This window comes from Sander lucioperca, chromosome 3, assembly GCF_008315115.2.
Source record: "Sander lucioperca isolate FBNREF2018 chromosome 3, SLUC_FBN_1.2, whole genome shotgun sequence".
Lineage (NCBI taxonomy): Eukaryota > Metazoa > Chordata > Actinopteri > Perciformes > Percidae > Sander > Sander lucioperca.
Window position 1 is genome coordinate 32,595,454 of NC_050175.1, and position 22,257 is coordinate 32,617,710.

Below are 22,257 nucleotides of genomic sequence, written 5' to 3' on the forward strand. Positions count from 1 at the left end.
TGACACTTGGTCAGTGTCTCTCAGCGTCAGATACCGATGCAAAAATCCCGCTTTAGCGTCTGTATCGGATGCACCGAGCAGAGCAGCAGCTCAACCACGGCGCTGTAAGATGGCGTAGTACTACGAGAGACAACGGTAGCGAGTAGTATGAAAGACCAAAAATGGGCAAGAACCAATGGCCAAAAACCATGCCCATCTAAATGTGACGCCAAAGGGCTAGACACGAGTCCCGAGAGCGTCAAAAAGTGAAGCCAAGAGTCCCGATCCAGAGCGTCTAAATATGACACTAAAGGAGACTTTTTGCGTCAATAACAAAGCCAAAGGCACCTGACCAAGCGTCGCTTTTTGACGCACTGGGAGTGAGAATGTGTTGGTGTGAACATCTCCAAACGGCTCTGTGTCTCTGCTGTTACCATTGCGCCATAGTCATTAGAAAAGAAAAGTTCAGTCTAGTCCCTTTTCACAGAAAGTCTAATAAATCTATAAATACAGCTGTTCTGTGAAGGCCTCAGAGGTTTGTTAGAGTGAACATTAGTGAACAAACAGCATCATGAAGCCCAAGGAACATACCAGACAGGTCAGGGATAAAGTTGTGGAAAAGTTTAAAGTAGGGTTAGGTTATAAAAAAAATATCCCAAGTTTTGAACATCTCACGGAGCACTGTTCAGTCCATCATTTAAAAATGGAAAGAGTATGGCACAACTGCAAACCTACCAAGATATGGCCGTCCACCTAAACTGACAGGCCGGGCAAGGAGAGCATTGATCAGAGAAGCAGCCCATGGTAACTCTGGAGGAGCTGCAGAGATCCACAGCTCAGGTGGGAGAATCTGTCCACAGGACAACTATTAGTCGTGTACTCCACAAATCGGGCCTTTATGGAAGAGTGGCAAGAAGAAAGCCATTGTTGAAACAAAGCCATAAGAAGTCCCAATTGCAGTTTGCCACAAGCCATGTGGGGGACACAGCAAACATGTGGAGGAAGGTACTCTGGTCAGATGAGACCAAAATTGTTTTAGGCCAAAAAAGTTTTTGGCCTAAATGCAAAATGCTATGTGTGGCAGAAAACTAACACTGCACATCACCCTGAACACACCATCCCCACCTTGAAACATGGTGGTGGCAGCATCATGCTGTGGGGATGCTTTTCTTCAGCAGTGGCAGGGAAGCTGGTCAGAGGTGATGGGAAGATGGATGGAGCCAAATACAGGGCAATCTTAGAAGAAAACCTGTTAGTCTGCAAAAGACATGAGACTGGGGCGGAGGTTTACCTTCCAGCAGGACAACGACCCTAAACGTACAGCCAGAGCTACAATAGGATGGTTTAGATCAAAGCATATTCATGTGTTAGAATGGCCCAGTCAAAGTCCAGACATACCTGTAAATCCAATGGAGAATCTCTGGCAAAACTTGAAAATTGCTGTTCACAGATGCTTTCCATCCAATCTGACTGAGCTTGAGCTATTTTGCAAAGAAGAATGGGCAAAAATGTCAGTCTCTAGATGTGCAAAGCTGGTAGAGACATACCCCAAAAGACTTGCAGCGAAAGGTGGTTCTACAAAGTATTGACTCAGGGGGGCTGAATACTTTTGCACGCTACACTTTTCAGTTTTTTATTTGTAAAAACATTTGAAAACCATAATATCATTTTCCTTCAACTTCACAATTATGTGCCACTTTGTGTTGGTCTATCACATAAAATCCCAATGAAATACATTTACGTTTGTGGTTGTAATGTGACAAAATGTGGAAAAGTTCAAGTGGTATGAATACTTGCAAGCCTCTGTACATTGACTAAGTCAAGTCCTTTTTAAGTCATCGGTCTCAAGTCAAAGTCAAGTCTCAAGTCTTGAATACCAAGTCAAAGTCAAGTTGAGTCATTTATCAATGTTAAGTCAAGCAAGTAAGTCCTGAAATTGCCGACTTGAGTCAGACTCGAGTCAAGTCGTGCGACTCAAGTCCCCCATCTCTGGTTTTGTGTGCAAAAATCTTAACTAAAGCTGTCAGATGAATGTAGTGGAGTAGAAGTAGGGAAAGGTAAAGGTACTTTATTGTCACATACACATACATGTAGTGAAATTCATTCTCTGCATTTAACCCATCCCTCAAGGGAGCAGTGGGCAGCTATTTACAGTGCCTGGGGACCAACTCCAGATCTGAGCCAGTGCCTTGATCAAGGGCTCTGACTGGAGAACCTAGTACATGTTTTTTGATGGTGGGGAAACCAGAGCACCTGGAGGAAACCCACGCAAACATGGGGAGAACATACAAACTCCACACAGAAAGGCCCGGAATGACCTGGATTCCAACCCAGAACCTTCTTGCTCTGAGGCCACAGTGCTAACCATTGGGCCACCATGCTGCCTTGTAGAAAGAAAGTAGAAAAAAGAAAGTGAGTAAAATACTTAAAATGTGTACTTAGGTACACCACTTGAGTAAATGTACTTAGTTACATTCCACCACTGGGTTTTTAATGATATTTAATAGGGGGGGGACAATTCACAGATGGGGTAGCTCCTTTCCCCCCGCGGTTTCCGCCTTTGTACTTAGTGCATCAGTACTTAGAACTGTGCTTGTTATGCACTGTCTGCCTTCCTTCTATTACATTTTCATTCTCCATACTCTGTGGGTCTTTTTCTGTCTCAGTCTGATTGATTGTCTCTCTGTGATTGTCTCTATCCTGGGCTCCTCCTGTGTAGTCACTGTGTACATGTAGTGCAGGTTGAATACAGTGTGTGTTCATATACTGAGTGACGCAGATCTGAGAGAGAACCTGATCTGTTTCCAATTCCAGCCGCATCATTATCTGGCTATCATTCCATATTGACTGCTGCCTCTCTGTCTGGACGCTGCAGGCCTTCTTTCTTAGAACAGCAGCGGCTTAGTGACAGACTGGCAGGTTTTATTAGAGAATTTTCACAATGGAAAGTGTGTCCCAGTGTGACTGCAGAGTAGAGCTATAACAACTCCAAATGTTGCTGTACAATTAATTGTCCCAGAAATAAATGTGATTATTAGGGCCTGAGCGTCGACAGCGGCGAAGGCCCTATTGGAAATGAAGGAATTATTATTATTACGGCAAATGAATTGGCTTTTTGAGGGCCTTAACATATTCAAAAACTCACCAAATTTGGCGGTCGCATCAAGTCTGGTGAAAATGTACGTATTTTAAGGATTTCGGGAATAGGAGCGCAAAAATGGCTCCTGCAGTGCGTTTAACGTAGACTCACGAAACTTGGTACACATATTTAACATGTCAAGATGTACAAAAAACGTCATTGGAGCCATACCAAAACCCATCTTAAGAAGATGAAAAGTTGTTAAAAGAAAAACTTTTCGTCATAGGGCGTGGCCATGGCGGGGCGGCCATTTTGTGCGTTTCGTCCTCAACTGTCCAACTTGCTCGAAACTTTTCAGGATTCATAAGAGTCCAACTCTGAGGACAAATAAAGGCCGATATTTACTTAAAGTCATAGCGCCCCCTAGTGGCAACAGGAAGTAGGCCTAAAAGTCAAGGTGCTATACTTTAACAAACTCCTCCTAGAGATTTCATCTGATGGACTTCAAACTTGGTCTGTATCTTCTCAACACCTTAAAGATGAAAAGTTATTAAAAGAAAAACTTTTCGTCAGATGGTGTGGGCGTGGCGTGGCGGCCATTTTGAGTGTTTAGCGATGAACAAAGAAATTGTTGTAACTTGAGTGTATGTTGTCGTATCTGCCCGAAATTTCTCACGATGACAAGGGTCCAGGCCTGAGGACATATACAGGTCAATATTGACTTTTGGTCATAGCGCCCCCCGCTGGCAACAGGAAATCTGCCTTATATGACAAAAATCATCCGATTTAAATGAAACTTAGAATGTGTGGTCTACATGTGATACTGAGCCGGCCCCTATGATAATCAGGCCACGCCCCCTTTCTTAACATTTGAACCGTTTAAGGTAGATCCTTGTGTGAGGTATCATGAAACTCAGCAGAGAGTTCCTTCTTCATTGGTGATGGTTTGGCCCGCCCCCTATGCTTAAGCCACGCCCCCTTTCATAAATGCTGACCCGTTTAAGGTAGAGTCTTATGTGAGGTATCAATGAACTCAGCAGAGACTTCCTTTTTAATTGGTGATGGTTTGACCCGCCCCCTATAATTTAGCCACGCCCCTTCTCACAGCTAATGAACTGCATGATGTAGAGTCTTGTGTGAGGTATCGTTGAACTCAGCAGAGACTTCCTTTTTCAGTGGTCATCATTTGACCCGCCCCCTATGCTTTAGCCACGCCCCCTTTCATAACTGGTGACCCATTTAAGGTTGAGTCTTGTGTGAGGTGTCATTAAACTCAGCAGAGAGTTCCTTCTTCATTGGTGATGGTTTGGCCCGCCCCCTATGCTTAAGCCACGCCCCCTTTCATAACATTTGAACTGTTTAAGGTAGAGTCTTGTGTGAAGTGTCATTGAACTCAGCAGAGACCTTCTTCTTCATTGGTGATGGTTTGGCCCGCCCCTTATGCTTAAGCCATGCCCCTTTCATAACATTTGAATCGTTTAAGGTAGAGTCTTGTGTGGGTGTCATTGAACTCAGCAGAGAGTTCCTTTTTAATTGGTGATGGTATGACCCACCCCCCACAATTTAGCCACGCCCCTTTTCACAACTACTGAACTGTATGACGTAGAGGTGTGAGGTATCGTTGAACTCGGCAGGGAGTTCCCTTTACATTGGTGACGGTTTGCGGAGTCTGAGTGCCGCGCAAATGCACGGTCGCAAGGAGCGGCGTCCGCCAGTAACCCCGACACGCACAGAGGCGTGCGTGAGAGCCCGTCCCCAGAGGGCCCATCCATCGCTGCTTGCAGCTTTAATCAATATAATTGTCTCTTTTCAGTCAAATAAAAAAAATAAATCTCTATATAATGTCCTGGCATTCATTGCCAGTTTTAGTAGTGATAACATCTTCCCAAACCTGAGACCTGACATTATCCTTTAGCCTGAATGATTGGATTGAATGTGCCTATTGACCAGAAGCACAAAATGTCCACGTCTAAATGCAACGAAGAGACAGTGGCGATTGATTCAACACAAACAGAGACACAGAAAGACACATTGAACCGAAAGCGAATGATCAAAATGGAGCAGGTTTTTCTCGAGGATCTCTCTCTCTCTGTTTTGGCTCCAGTCATTGGCCTGTTTCCCAGATCCTGCCTCACCCTGCTCCATCACACCGACGTCATCACTACAGTGATTCAATTCAGTTTTACTTATAGTGTCATATCATAACAGAAGTTATCTCAGGACACTTTACAGATAGAGTAGGTCTATACCACACTCTATAATTTACAAAGGCCAAAATATTTCCCCCCAAGAGCAAGCATTTAGTGCGACAGTGGCGAGGAAAAAACTTCTTTTGAAAAGGCAGAAACCTCGGATGTGATGAGTGATGCCCTGTTTTCACCAGACCTAGTGCCTGGCATTTAGGCTACAGAGTGGATTGTTTTTTTTTATTAATCACCTCAGAGACTCTTTTTCCCCCCCTGCTCTCAACTGCTTTCAGAGCTGTTTTGAATTGGGGGTGGCCTCTAATAAGACTTTAACAGGAGGAACTTCCATCTGGCCACTCTACTAGACAGGCCCTACTCCTGTCCCTGCAGGAACCCTCATGCTGCTAGAGCACTCACTGATGATGACACTAGGGCTGCACGATATTAGGACAATATTCAATATGGGATAACGTTGCTGAATATCGCAATAACAATATTATTTGCGATAAATAAATGTTAATGATGATGTTAAAGTGTACTCAGTTCTGCCTTTCTGTTGCTTTCAATATTTTGCTGAAATACAAATAATTCAAACAAGTGAAAGGATCAAATTTCAAACATTCTTTCATTGAACAAATTGAACACTGAATTGAATATAAAAGGCACCACTAAAAAAAGAATGACAGTTACATTTTAAAGTGCAGTTTCTACTGATATTTTCTTATAATTAACACATAAAATCTCTGAGTGTCAATCGCGATATGTCACAGCCTTTCGCGATATGGTTATTGCGCAAATTGATACCGCGATGACGATAAAAAAATATTGTGCAGCCCTAGATGGTCCTTGCGTCATGTGGCTTTATAAGGAATGATATCAGATCTGGTCTGAGCCCTGGGTTTTTACAACATGGTGGGTAGGGCTTCGTGAGATATTGTTTCAGCATCGACATCCTACGATGTGACACATCACAGGATCTGTCTGTCGCAACTATGGGTGTGAATTTTCACTGGTCTCACGATTGGATTACTATGATCCTGTCTACAATTCTAATCGGTTCGATATCCCGATGCATCACGATGCGTCACCTCCTCAATATTATTATATATTGCTACACATGGTTTTCATCAACAAATTCAAGCAGTCAGATATATATGAACATCCCTTTTTATTGTATCTGCTCCTAAAAAAAACACTTCCTGAATGTAATGGAAAACAAAAAAAGCAGGGACCGGAAAATCAACAAGTTACATCATTAGGCAATAATCGATTATGGTCTGTCACTGCATTGATGCAGAATCGTCCAGGTCCGCATCGTGATGCGTTGATGCAGTGATTCATTTCAACACCCCTAGTCCCAACTAACGTTACAGTTTGGAGCCGTGGAGCTGGAAACGCTAGAGGACAACAGAAGTCTGTGTCTGATATAACATCATTCACACTGATTTAAGTGTTTTTGGATACACAGAGTGTGTTGCTAGTCAGTGACATGCAGGATCTGCATGCACAGCGAATAGGGCTGCACAATTAATCGCAATTTTATAGAAATCACAATATGGACTAGTGCAATATCCAAATTGCAGCAGGGGCGCAATATTTGTTAAAGGCAAAATATGTGTCATACCATTCTGAGTGAAGTACTGTGGTGCTGCAGAGACTTCACAGCCTACAAATATCCTACAAACTAAAAAATAAAAATATTTGTTTTGTATGGATCCATTTTGTACAGATCAAAATCACACTATAATTATTTACATTTCTTTTTTTATTTTAATATTTTGCCATGAAAATGAGAGATATACAATATATATTTTCCTCATATCGTGCAGTCCTAACAGCGAACCACCAATCACAATCCATGTTGATCAATTAATCCAACAACCAAAGGCCCAGCTAGTCACCAACCACAACCTGAAAAAGAGCGAACAGGAGGGGAGCAACATCAGGGAGCACCCCTTATATTAGGGCAGGGGTCTTATATTAAACTGGGCCTACAATAATGTGTAGGGCGGCCTAAAGCCTTTATACCTTTTAATGCATAGAATACTAAGCTATTCAAATAATAATTGTTTGCATGATTTAATAAATCATGTTTTAATGTTAAACATACATGTAGCACACAGTGAATCCTTAGGATGAACTGTATCTGTGGATGGCTACCTTAGTGACTACCTTACCTATAGGCCAGTAAGCCTATCATTCATGTTTTTTCACAAATAGGCTGTTTTTAAGATAAGTCACTGGGTGAAATAGGGTGATTCAAAGCAGAGACCTCAAAGAGCAGTCCTGGTGCTTTTGTGGCAAGAGGTGTGCACCCAGAGTGCACCTGCATATGGAATGGTAGAACCAATTACCATACATCAAAGAGAGGTGCATTAGCAACTGGTGGTGTTTATATCCTCATATTTCATCCCCTTTAAAAGCACCCTCTACCCACCATCACACAATGGCAATTTGGTAAGGGAGTAGTCTCGCATTGTCAGACCTTCCTTCACAGTGCTGCGGAGGAGGGTCTGGCTAGTCCACACAGCATTCTGGGATGGGAGACAAACAGGCTCTGGCTTATTGACATTTCTTTAAACCAATCACAATTGTCTTGGGAGGCATTAAACGCCGAATGGAGCAACGGTGCCTCTGCAAAATTACCTCAGGAAGGAACTTGTTTTGGTGGAACGTGTTCAAAAGTTGTTTTAGTCGTGCAAGAGTTAACCTCTCGTGAACACAGATTATGAGCGATCCTTTCGTCCCATAGTCTATATATATATAAGTATATATTGAACCAATTTCTCACAGGCCACATATCTTCAGAACATTTCAGACACTAAAATGGCTTTTTTCAGACAGACACATCAGGTGAAAATTAAATTAGTTTGAGACCTGTTTTTGTCTCAGGACCAAACTCTCACAAGATCTTATTTATTAATTAATTAATTTACAGAGAAGCTAACGTTCGTGAACGCCCTAACAAAACTAATCTCTGTGATGCTAAATATGTCTTTTAGCTCTGTAAATATCTAACGTTAGCAAAAGAACATATTAATAAATTATACAAATATAACTTTTCATCCATCCACATGACGTTCACTACACTTTCAAACGAGGCCACGCCCCTTTAGGAGACAGGAAGTGTGGACCGTTTCATACCATTGCCACTGCTTGAAATGGGCTATCTTTATCTGAGTTTTCTGTTGCTAAAACTACTTTTGAACGTACACATGTTCCACCAAAACAAGTTCCTACCCGAGGCTATTTTGCAGAGGCACCGTGGCTCCGCACGGCGCTTAGCATCGCTCAATCACAAATTGCCGATTGTGATTGGTTTAAAGAAATGCCAATAAACCAGAGCACGTTTTTCTCCCATCCCGGAATGCTGTGTGGGCTAACCAGACCCTCCTCCGAAGTGCTGTGGAGGAAGGTCTGGCAAAGTGAGACTAGTCCAGACTTGACTTGGACTTCTCAATTCGATCCAAACCAAAATTACAGATGTGAAACGCTTGGTCCAACCAAAAGTGGTGGTCTCGGTCTGCATCAAACTGAACCATGGTTTGGTTTGTTTCTGTTCGAAAAACATTTTTTTGGATGGTTCAGACTATTGGACCAATTACAGAACATTCTGGCCGGCTATCGTGTGTCATGTTTCACTGTTTTAACCTGTATGAGTACTGTTTTTAATGCACTGCAATTAAAAGAAATTGAATTTTTATTATTACTACGTTACTCCATTTACTTCAGTTCAGCAGTTTTGTAACCTAGCACATTTCCATATGCTACAGAATTAGTCCAAAGAACATTTGGTTGACTTATTCCTATTTGAGTAAATATTAATAAGTCCTCCTCATTATATGACAGAAAACATTGCATTGAAAGTGCCCACCAGTCGTCAGGCCGACGACATTTGTCTGTACTGACTAGTTTTAAAACAGACTGTCCGGTATGGATGAATATTATTTTTAGGGCACAGTAAAAAGTTAATTTATTATCAATCTTATAACTGAGGCAAAGATGACTTCAACCTGAGTTATGTTATTATGTTTGCAGGGTCATAAGCGAATGCACGTACCTGTGTTGATGGAAAAATATAAAGAGGCAGACAAGCGTAAGTGCAGTGGTGGAATGAAACTAAGTACATTTACTCCAGTACTGTACTTAAGTACAAATGTTGAGGTACTTGTACTTTACTTGAGTCTTTTCTTTGAACTGCTTAGGAAAAAATATTTTTTGCTTTTAAAAATCAGAATGCATTGATTTGCTAAATTCTATGATGGCTAAGGAACATTTTTCAGGCTTTATGTGGACCAAACTCTATGTGAGAAGGGTATATGAGGCATGCAATACTACAGTCAAAAATATTTTACTTTTTTGATGAAATAAAAGCATGTCAATAAACTACACATGTCTGGCCCTTGATGTGATGCTCATTTTCCAGTGTGGCCCTTAGTGAAATAGAGTTTAACAGCCTTGGTTTAGATGGATTGGGTTTGAACACAATCAATTGGTCGTAAGCCAAGCCGCAAAGGTAAATAAACAAGAAAACATAAAAAATGCAGGTAAAAAAACACGATGTATAATGTAGTGCAATATTGCAGTAAATACAAGCTTACTTAATATAATTAATGAGGCTACTAGTCGATTAATTTTTTTGTTGACTCATCTCTATTTTGCAGAGTTGGAGGCTTTTATGGAGGAGCAAAGACATGAAAGAAATATACGCATATAATAAAGTCTAATACAACTGCTCACACTACAGCCTGAACCTTAGTGTTGACTCAACCCCTCACTGACATAGAGTGTCATAAGGAAAAAATCACAGTTATTTTCTGGTCACTCAATACTAGTCTATATCCACGACGTTCCACTATGGTTAACTGCTCCTCAGATCTCTGCAGGGTAAATCCAGACAGCTAGCTAGACTATCTGTCCAATCTGAGTTTTCTGTTGCACGACTAAAACAACTTTTGAACGTACACATGTTCCACCAAAACAAGGTCCTTCCCAAGGCTATTTTGCAGCGGCACCGTGGACCTGTCCGGCGCTTAGCCCCGCCCAAGACAATTGTGATTGGTTTAAAGAAATGCCAATAAACCAGAGCAGCGCTGTGGAGTGAGGTCTGGCAATACAAGGCTACTCAATATATAAGTGACAAATGAAAACAGGATACACATAAATAAATAAAAATTATTATTGGAGGATCAGTGTTGCTAGTTAAGTGACTTGGTTCTTTTTGCTGTCTGATTTGGGAGTAAGCCTCTGTCCGTCATGTCAGTGGATGAGGATTCCACTCTGCACTATATTTGTGGGATTCCAGCTGAGGAAAGGAGGTCATGTGTAATGCTGCTGCTATGTTTAGAGCCAGGACAGACAGCTCGGGACAGAGATGGCAAAGGAGGACAAGGGCTGGCCTGCTGACTGGCTACTAAGCTCCCAGGGTGGCTTCCTGATTGGATAGGTGGACGACTTGCATTGGCTCGTTGTTTGCTTTGTTGGCCGGTGATGTGACATGATGGCCTGTTAAATGTTTTCTTAGCTGGTTGACTGTCTCATAAACTAGCTGACTGGCTAGCTTGGTTGGCTGGCTGTTCAGATGACTGGTGGTGGCTGTTCAGATGACTGGTGGGCCCGTTGGTCTGGCCCATGGCAGCCTGAGCCCTCTGTGACATGGCTGGCGAGCAGCCTGACCTGCAGTGTGTCATGTCATGTTTAGAATGAGGTCAACGCTGCTCAGCCACTCGAGTCAGCACGAGACTGTGACATCACAGCAGATTAAATTAACAGATTATCTCTTTCTCGCCCTCTCTCTCTCTCTCGCGCTCTGTGGTCAGAGCTGGGCCAGCTGCCAAATATGACAAAGGCTGACATGGTAAACAGTGTTCAGTAGTGCACTTGATTGATGATTCCGTCCAGGGCTGGGTTACAATAATAGATTCTCCAATTAAAATCACTCTTTGTTTGAGTGATCTGATAACGATTTAATATCTGCCTTTTCACCATGGATGTATAACCCACCACAAACTTTTGGGGTTCAGTCCATCCAGAAATATAAAATTTTTGGATCTCAAGAGTCGACACAAACTCAGTCACAGTTGTGCCTTTTTCCCCCCAAAAAAACGGTCTGCTTTACCTCTCTTCCTAAGCTCCGCTGTCATTGTGTTTATGTTAAAATGAAGACTGCTGTTTATTTGTTCTTGCTGACATCAGAATGAGGTTCAGTAGTTTCTATCATTCCCCAGTTTTGGAAGCTGAAAACTACTTATATAGAACTGACACAACTCAGAACAATATTTCAGCTGGAGTCATAGCCCGCAGCTATTTCAAAAAAAGGCTCCACATTATTAGATGGAGTAATCGGCTGACATTTCGTAGTCAGAACAACAATATTTGAATTGTCTCATTTCAGGCTTTAATATATTAGCCATCAATATATTCTGCATCCCTAAGGGCGTTTTCACACCGACAGCCTTTAGTTCGGTTGAATCGAACTAGAGTTTGTTTGCCCCGCTGGTGCGGTTCGTTTGGGCAGGTGAGAACACGGCAATCAAACTCTGGTGCGCATCAAAAGCGGACCAAACAAGCGTACCGAGACCTGCTTGAAGAGGTGGTCTCAGTACGCTTTCATTCGAACTCTGGAGCGGTTCGTTTGTGATGAGAACGCACCAACTATATGTACTCCTCAAGTCTGAGCTAATGTCTCCTGTTTAGCAATCTGTGATGCAAAAGGGCAGCAAACTGTAGCAGCTTGCAGTGTTTCTATCACAGAAATAGACTGCAGTCAAACCAGCTGCCGATAAAATTGAAGACAGACGCCGGCAGAGCAGAGCGAAGTCTCGGTGACCAGAGCAGACGTAGTCACGTCTCTTCCGAAACAATGTCTGATAATTTTAATGAAATGAGCTGGTTTGACCACTAGACCAGAACACAGGACCTTCTTCCTGTATTTACTTTCTTGCTCCCGCCCCCAGACATATCCGACCAATAAGAGGGCTGGACGTTCTTGCCTGATTTGTAATGACGTATTTTGGTACCATTGGATTTTTCCAGGTGTGAAACCAAACCAAACCGACGAGGGCAAATCGCTCCAAGTTTACTAACTCACCAACTGATTTGGACCAAAGCAAACGAACTATAGGTGTGAAAATGCCCTAAGTCTTTATAAAAAACAATGCAGACCAATGTACTTTTAAAAACACTGTACCTTTTTCCATACTTATCCTGTAGATTGGCTATTGTCATCCTCAGTATCAGAATTAAAGGTGCACTATGAGTTCCTGCATGACGACACTTCTGTTGACGTTCCAAGTAAATGCAAAACAAAACAGAGCAAGCTCACCCCTCCCCCCATGTTTCCATAACTGTCATGACTAACTGACAAACTGTCACTAACCCGCACCCCCAACCATCTTGTCGGTGATTGGCTGGAAAGTGTTTTGTTGTATTTTGGTGCACAGCCTGTGCCCTAGTGTTTGTTTGACGTTTACGACCCGTGTTGTCTTCCGAGACTGGGCTTTTTCACAGTGTATTCAGGGGGCAGGCAGCTAGCGGATCAAGGAGAGATGCCTACGATTTGAGACAAAAATGAAATCGCGCTGAAACCATGCAGGAACTCATAGTGCACCTTTAAGGAGCACAGTGTTAAATAAAGCCGCGTTAACTGAATCTTTTCTTGAACACGCTGTGAATACAACATTGACATAATCACCTGATGCTAAAGTTGATATTTATCAATCAATCTTTATTGATACAGCACTTTTCATACATGGAAATGTAGCATAAAGTGCTTCATACAATGTCCACACACACACACACACACACACACACACACACACACACACACACATACACAGATATACACATGTAACCCACCTATCCCCAGTTTAGTCAGGGGAGGGCCCTGAGTTTGTTAAATCAGTAACGTAATTTACAATAAAGAATACCTGAAATTAGTTCAGTATTGATAGTAAGATTCTTTTTGTTTAACCAGAAACAGTTTCGAAATCACCGTCGCCAAACTCACCAGACTCCATTAAATAAACAGTACTGGTAGCATGTATAGAGCCAGCATATTTCCACATGTAAATGGGATAATTAAGGGTTTGTTTCAACCAAACCAGGGTGGTGAATGTTGGAACAGTGGAAAGATGAACCAAGATGGCTTTTAATAGTTTTATTTTGTTTCTGTCAACTTTAAAATGAAGTTTACGATAATGATCATTTAAATGGAGTCTGGTGGGTTTGGCGATAACGACTTTGGGGCTGTTTCATGTTAAACAAAAAGGATCTTACTCTTTAAAAAAACAGGTCTCCGTAGGGAATCTTTCCATAATGTTGTCAGACACTTAGAATAACAATCTGAGCCTGTCAGTGGCAAAAACAGAACTTTTAGTGGATGAAATTAAAGGTGCACAAATTGCCCAATAGTGTTACATTGCAGCTTGTTTCGCTGCTGCCAACTGTACAGCGGTCTTGCTTAAAGTGCTCATATTATGCTTTTTGGATTTTTCCCGTTCCTTTATGGTGTTATATATCTTTTTTGTGCATGTAATAGGTTTACAAAGTTAAAAAGCCCAAAGTCCACCCCAAAGGCACTTACCATCTCCAACAGAAAACACTGTTCACAAACTGCTCCAAACAGCTCTGTTGTAGTCCAGCCTTTACTTCTGTGACAAACAAAAATGCTCACCTAGCTGCTAGCGTGGCACGCCCTCATACTCTGCTTCTGACTGGCTGGTAGTCCTTACCTACTGTAGGTACTGCACATGTGCGACTCCCAACAATGATGGAATAGAAGTGAGATGCCTCACTCGGTAGCTAAAACAGAGAGCTCAAAACACAGGGTGAAAAGAGGAGCTGCAGCAATGTGTAGTACAACAAAAATATGGTGTTTTTTGAAACTTAAACCATGTAAACCTATTCTTTTTTTGGGGGGTGGGGGGGGCTTTTCCCTTTATTCAGTAGTGACAGTGGATAGACAGGGAAGGGGGGAGAGAGAGGGGATGACACACAGCAAAGGACTGCAGGTCGGATTCGAACCCGGGCCGCTGCAAAACACTCAGCCAACATGGGGCGCACACTCTACTGGGTGAGCTAGAGGCCGCCCCCCATGTAAACCTATTCTGACATAACCTCTAAATACAATTATGAACCTGAAAATGAGCATAATATGAACACTTTAAGACTGGACCAACTTCAGAGATTGGTGTTCCCATCAGTCACTTAGACACAAAAACGTGGGAAAATAGGGTCCAGGTTGAAAAAAACAAAACAAAGTTACCCTTTAAGGACAAAAAGCAATTTATTTGACAGGTGTTGAAGGGGTTGGCTTGTTTAATGTGTGATGGTTGTATTGATTGGATTATTTCAACATGAATATGTCTCATGAATATGGGGGGCAAGATAGCACTGCCCTGATGGCATTAAAGAGAATCTACAAGAAAGAACATGGCCAGAATTACCCATGATTCTCTTAGCTTTCTGGACTACCAGTTTCTTCCAGAGGGAGCTCAGGTCTGGTAACTGAAGTCCAGTGATCTTAGAGCAGATCTTTACAATGTTAGTGAGGATATTCTTGCTTTTCACAGGCAACCATGGAACCTAAAAGTGTGACTTAGTGTGGATCATGAGTGAGAGAATGTATCAGCAGCAGAGACAGGGAGGGATTGGATTACCTGTTTTCTGTTGCCGCTTGCTAGATAAGACAAGCAAGTATGTGCATGTGTCTCAGCCCTGTGCCTGCACGACCTAACACAGAGATAGACACAGTCATGTTTTTAGGAATGACGCAGTGACCCCTGGCCAAGAAGCACCTGTGTTGTCGCTCAGTAAAGCCTATAATACAGACAGACAGCCTAATCAGTGCGGATGTTCCATGTCGTCTTCAAAGCCAACATGCTTTTTTTGTATTGGCACTAATAACTTAAATCACACTGACTGCAAACAGTGTAGCTGTTTTGTTTGGATTTTCTTTTTGGACAAGTTCATATCAATGAGATTTTAAAAAGCTGTTAGGGGAACACATTCTGTTATTAATATGCTGATTGCACCACTGATCTTTCAACTGCAGTATCTGGGGTTCTTCGGAAAACATTTTTCAAGGACATAAAATGCCGGTAAAATTCTTGATTTATAGAACAGCGCTTTCACCTGCATGTTAAGTAACCATGCAGGTTAAAATAAAAGGCCTGAATGGCCTGAAAAAGTCTCCTAATAGAGCACACTATTGAAAGTAGACACATTTGTCTATGGCTGCAACTAGGTGTTAAAATGACCCAGAATGATCCGGAACGACATACAAGTACCTTCGATTAACAGGTAAATTAGTCTAATTGGCAGTTTTATACATCAGTGTTTCCCGTTCATTTAGAATAACACCAAATATCCATTCCAGTGTTTCCTCTATTCACTCTCAGCAGCGCACCACCGTGAGTCCATGCACAAGGCAACTGTCTGCTGTGATTTTACATGTCTGTAATAAAAGCAGGACAGTCGTGTACTATCTGTTAAAGTCAGTTGCCAGTAGCCTACTGGTTACAAACAGGCTCGGTAGTGAACGACACGGTAACACGCTGCAGATTCAGTGTTTTTGGCTAAACTAATCAGAGAATATTCAGGTAAAACACATCGGTAATGCATTTTCCCCTCATTGTTCTCCGTGAAGTTAGCTTGAAGTGAATGTAGCCCCGGTGTGTTTTATGTGGACTAACTGTGTCACACTCCATTTAAAAAATGGCCTTTTAAATGCTTGTCAGCAGCAGGTCCTATGGCCCTGTGTGCTCTGTTTAATTTAGCATACAGTTATCACACCAGGCATAATTTAGTTTTTAATGAAAACTCAACTCCTGGCTGTTTTGGAAGAAGGAAATAATGAGAGTAACAGGTGAACTAACTTTAAAGTAGTAAGAAAGTTTAAAGTGTTACATTTGAGAATGGAATTTGGACCAAAGATCCGGGGAGATCTTGGGGTCCCCCCACCTGACTACAACTAACAATTATTTTCATAATGGATTAATCTAGCCATTATTTTCTTGATTAATCATTTGGTCTATAACTAAATTTGAAATTAGAAAACCTAGAAAAATGTACTGCCTAAACCCCACAATATTGAATTAACTTTAATGTAAGACCAAGTAAACCAGCAAACTGTCACATTTGAGTACCTGGAGTAAGACCATTTTTGGCATTTCTACTTGAGAAATGAAGCAATCTTTTTGTTTTGGATCGGCTAATCATTTCAGCTCGACATCTGTCCATGTTTAAAAAACACTTAGCTATCAACTGATGTTATTCCATGTGTCTGTGAAGGGATTGAGATTCAGTGGCAGAGGTCTGAAGCCCTCTGCTTCAATGTGTTATTGTTCATATTAATATTTACAGCGTCTCTCATGGATTATATCCAACCTCGCTCTGTGCTGTCTATAAGTCGTGCCTCCTCCAGGATAGATTTAAAAGCAGAGACACAGCAAGGACATGAATCAGAGGAGGCAAAATATATTCAGTTTGGCTGAATACGGCTTTCAGCACATACATGTCTTTTTTTTAATTTGGGTTAAGAGGCAACTTCTCTCATAAATTTGAAATCCGTTCCCTGTGTGAAGACGGTTTTGTGTTGGCCCCCTCTTTTCTGTTAGCAGGATATCTCAGAAACAGTTGACAAGATTATGTGAATGTTTTAGTACACAGACAAGTCTTTGGGCAAGGACCAGTTGGTTTCATTTTGGAGTTGGTATGGACAATTACAGTTTATTATTTTACTCTGTGACAGTAATTGAGATATAAACTTGATTTCAAAAGACGTGTGCCAGAAATGTCCTCATTCAGATTTCTTTGACATTGTTGTGTAGTTTATCCATTACCTCATCTTATTTTCAAAGCCAGCAGTAGCTTTCACTGCAGTGTCAGCTGTGGTCTGCAGACGAGTACTTGAAAGGGGAATAAGATAATTTTTTTATTGATGATAGATCAAGTTTATGTCATACGTTTCTTGTTTCATCGTAAACAGGAGAAAAAGGTCTATCTCTGTAGGGATCCTTTCTATAATGTAGCCAAGACACTTAATACTTAATAATCACTTAATAATCTGAGTCTGTCAGTGGCAAAAACAGCACTTTTAGTGGACGGAATTAAAGGTGCACATTTACCCAATAGCCCAATATTGACTGCAACCGTCTTGCTTAATACTGGACCAATTTCAAAGATTGTTGTTCAATCAGTCACTTACAAAAAAAACACATGGGGAAATTACTTAGAAGAGGAATAGGAGCATTTTGTTATTGGTGATGGATCAAGTTCATGTCAGACGTTTCTTGTAGTTTTCTTGCTGACTCTTCCTGCTTGCTTGATGGCTTTCCGTAGTTAGTACTTTAATTTAGTGTGATAGTGGTAGTATGATAGTGGTGGGTTTGTATGTCCTGTTTTTAGCCATGCCAGCGGCATGGTTTTAGGGATGGTATTGTCAGTCGATCCACCACTTTGGTCCAAACTGAAACATCTCCACAACTACTGGATTGATCCCCACTGAATTGTGTACAGACATTGGTGGTCCCAAGGAACACATTCTGCTGACTTTGATGATTCCCTGACTTTTCATCTAGCACCACTTTGAGGTTACGTTTGTTGTTTTGTGTGAAATATTGGGTGGATTGCCGTGAAATTTGATTCAGATGTGAGATGTCAGATTATGTTACCCTCTGGATGAACTGATTAATAACATTTACTTTCATCTTCAGGTCAAAATTTCTGTTAAAACTAATGACATTCCCATCAGCCTCAGCTATAGTTTTTGTTTAGCGCTAGTTAGCAAATGTTACCTTATGGCTGCAGCAAATGATGAATGCATATTTATTTTCTGGTTCAAAGGATTAATTGCTTTTTATCTGACCAGCACTCCAAAAACCAGAAGATATTAATGTCACTGTCATATATGACAGAGAAAAGCATCAAATCCTCACATGGGGGAGGCAAAATAAAATAGCTTCTTTTTTGTATTCCTTATCAATTGATTGTTCCAGCTCTGCATTAGCCGCTTAACATCACCATATTAGCTCTTACTCTGAGTCTTGTTTCCATTTAAAAATGTATTTAACTTTCAGTTCTCAGGTTATATATTTAGTCATATATCAAACTGGCATGAAGCTGATGGCGGTCTATGGAGACCAAATTATCTCATTAGTATCATTAACAGGATTTTTACTTTTTAAAGGTTTGCTAAAATAGAGATTAGCGCGTCCAAGCCCATCATTCCATTCAGAGAAACAGTGGTACGTCCCCCAAAAGTGGACATGGTGAACGAAGACCTTGGGAAGCAGCACAAAGTAGCCATCATTCACCAGGTCAGTCTACCGCACATTTACTGAACTGCAGTCCACATACAATAAATAACCAGTTCATAAAAAGCTTCGCTAAAACTTTATTTGACAGGGTGTGACATGTGCCGTTATAACTATGACATGACAGCCAATGTAAAAACCAACTACTTCATGACAGTTCAATGTGATGTCAACACATAAAGCCAAATAGTTTCATAAAGTCTGATCATTAATCCTGCTATGATGCATATTTATGACAGGTTATGTTGTCTAGGTTAATGCCAAGTTGTCATAACAAAGACATTGACAGGCTATATTTACCTGCTTAATGTCAAGTTGTCATAACACAAACATCTCAAACAATGCCAACTTTGCATTATAAGTGTCGTAATTTACCAAATGACACTTAATGACAACAGTCATGAACATTCAGAAAGACTCCTTAATGTTCATGTTAGGTGTCATATCATAGTTATGATGGTGTCATGTCAGTCTTATGCACACCCCTTCAAATAAAGCTATCTATGTTTTCTGTTTTACAGTTGTGTGTTGAAATGACATGTTTTACATTACCAGAGCAGAATAATTAGGAGAATTGGGCAGTTAGATGGAGCGGTGGAGCAAGTATCACAGATAAACCCAACCCTGAACATTTACCCTGAGTAATCATCTCTCAGTACAAATGATTGGTTTTCCAATATATGTGTGTGTGTGTGTGTGTGTGTGTGTGTGTGTGTGTGTGTGTGTGTGTGTGTGTGTGTGAGAATGCGTTGCTAGGTGAAAGAAGAGGCCTCTCAGGGTCGACCGTCTGACACCCTCCATGTGGACCACAGTGGACTGGTCACCCTCACAACTCCCAACAGACTGGCCACTGTCAGCGTCCGGGCCATCCCCCTCCCACAGGGTAAGACCTGGACACACCAAGCAGGCTGAAGCTGTCAGTATACACTAAAGAAACTTGCTTATATGTTGTGTTAGTGCTGGGCAATATATCGATATTATATTAATATCGTGAAATGAGACTATTCAATTCAATTTTATTTATTGTGTTAAATCATAACAGGAGTTATCTCAGGACACTTTAAAGATAAAGTAGGTCTAGACCACACTATAATTTACAAAGACCCAACAATTCCCCCAAAGAGATAGCATTTGGTGCGACAGTGGCGAGGAAAAACTTCCTTTTTACAGGTAGAAACCTCTAACAGAACTACGCTCTTGGTGGGTGGCCATCTGCCACCACCAGTTGGGAAACAGAGACACAGGTATAGAGAAATATGATTCATAATAATTATAGCAGTTGGTATCATGAATTTGAGATATGAATTAAGATAATATAACTTTGACTATAAATAGTAGTTGCAGTGCAAGGCGTAGCAGGGCGTCAAGTAGGACCACAGCAGCAGCTGCAACCACAATCCAGGTGCCACCCCAATCCAAGGAAATCTCCCCAGAGCTAAGTTAGTAAAAAGAATTACTGGGACATGAATGCCCTCAGATGGAAAGAGAGAGGAGCACAGTGTGTCAAAGGAAGTGCCCCCGGCAGTCTAAAACTACAACAGCATAATTATGAGCTAGTCCAAGGCAAACCTGAGCCAGCTTGGTAGATGAATCTGACAACTATGAAGAGAAGCAGAGAGAAGAAGGGGGTGCTGTCTGCGGACACACACCCTCCCATATCAATATCCTATTTATTTCTACATAGGCGGTTTTGGAAAGTTCTATATAGTTAAATCTTATGAAATTGTTATCAGCACCTCTGTGATGATTTTCAAGTTTTTTTTACTGCTGCATTTTTAAATAATTAGGTCCCAAAGTCATACCCCATATGCATACGTAGGTATATAGGAACGCAGGAAAACTGGCGGGCTGTGTCAGGGAAAGCAGGTTAAGGAGCACTGAAATAAAACCGCTCACGTACACACAATACTAGATGTGATTTGTAAAAACAGATTTTCTCTAATGAATGAAACTATAAACAAAGTGTCGTAATTTCGCTGTTCCATGAAACAATGTAAAAAAAAAATTTCAGAGGTGACCTGTCTGTTGGAGAGCAGCACGGAGCTGATTCGGACTCTGGAGCAGGTGAACATGTCCCTGAGGGAGGGGAAGAGTCTGGACATCAGCCCCAGGACCCTGGAGGCCATCGCTGGACTCAAGGCCCAGCTGGAGAGCCTGCTGCAGGGGAGGAAGTGGAGAAACGCTGTGGAGCATATCTGGGCCTTTGGCCCTCGCAGGTCTGACACGGACATTATTCAAATTTATATCCTTTATACATTTAAAGCAGAGTCACAGGACATGGGGATCAGGGGAGGCAAAAAGTATTCAGTTTGGGCTCACATGGAACATATATTCTAATGATGATAAGACCAGGAAGAAGAGAGCAGACCTTGTCCTAAAGGAATTCTGGTCTTTATTTACCTCGACTAAAGAACCAGGAACCAGGCCTGTATTTGAGACAGGCCGTTAATCCTAATTTTCTCTCTTTATTAATGTATTTAATTCTATTTTACTTAGAAGTCTCCCTGTTTTCTATTCTACTGCTGTTAAGTGCGGTTGATGCTGTTTGCCTATAATGCAAACTTAATATTATATATAATATAATATAATATAATCTTCCAGTGATGGGAGACAAAGTCCTCGTTCTGTGCCAAAAAACACACCAACATTTAGCTGAAGCTTATATGAGGCTTAAGACTAGAGTTAGCCAGGTTTAGTAGCTATCTTCCAAATTTTCCTCTTTGAGTTACTAACCTCCCTCGCAGCTCAGCATAGAAACACACAAAATAGAAAGATGGAATTTCATACTTCATTTAAAAGATGAACTTTGATAAATAAACTCATGACATATTTCCCCAGAAGTTATAACTTTTTTTTTAGGATCAATTATTTATTGTCTTCATATTTTAAACACACAGAACAGACAAACACAATTGAACAAGAACAACAACCCTCTCCCACCCTCTGCGGTCTCGAGGAAAGAAAAACAAACAAATAAACAAAAAACAGAAATCACACCTTGCCTAGTCGCTTTCCTTTAATTCTTGTGACTGATACTTGTGCTGCTGCGTTTTTCCATAGGTCTGTAGTCAATGACTTGGCTTTGTTAATCTTTGCTGTAGAGAGCTCAAGCATAACTATGTCCAGAAAATACGCCAACCACTGTTGTATACAAAGCGAGTGGGGGGGGAGCCAGCGCTGAGCTATCATTTTCTTGGTAGCGGTTGATCCAGCTAGCCAAATTTTCTTCTGTCTCTCAAGCAAGGGGGTAAGCTTCTCCTCAGACCGCGTAGCTCCTATGGCGCCATTTTGATGCTACCAAGCCATCACCTCCCGTTAGCATTCCATTGACTGCCATTCATTTTGGTGCCACTTTGACAGCGAATAACTTTACATCTGAAAAAGCTTAAAGCCTCTATTTGTCCATTGTTTATTTCTAAAGAAACACGACAATGTATAAAAGGCTCCATTACCTTGTACCTCACGTTATGGCTCCGTAGCAGGCATTTTTGTAAAAATAGGCTAACGATTGTGTCATAACTACGTGACTTACTGTCGCACAGTAGAGAAGTTACCGTACAGTACAGGAGAAGCGTGCAGACAGTTTCATCTCACATTAGCTGTTTAAGTGTAATTACTAATGTTAATTAGCATTTTAGTTAGCAATAATTAGCCTGTGCCTATGTTATCTCCTTACATATACAGTGAGGAAAATAAG

The 22,257-nt window shown here is 41.3% G+C and overlaps 1 protein-coding gene across 6 annotated transcripts in view; it reads left to right on the plus strand.

Annotated features, from left to right (window-relative positions):
- efl1 (elongation factor like GTPase 1) overlaps positions 1–22,257 on the plus strand; it is a 165,198-nt gene that overhangs the window by 96,129 nt on the left and 46,812 nt on the right. For all 6 annotated transcript variants that reach the window (XR_004105162.1, XR_004896949.1, XR_004105163.1 and 3 more), the window contains exons 18-20: positions 18,434–18,563; positions 19,317–19,443; positions 20,572–20,776. Coding sequence is in view for 1 of the 6 variants with exons in the window: in XM_031300981.1 (XP_031156841.1) it covers positions 18,434–18,563; positions 19,317–19,443; positions 20,572–20,776 (462 nt within the window). In the remaining 5 variants the exon portion in view is untranslated. The remainder of the gene's footprint in view (positions 1–18,433; positions 18,564–19,316; positions 19,444–20,571; positions 20,777–22,257) is intronic.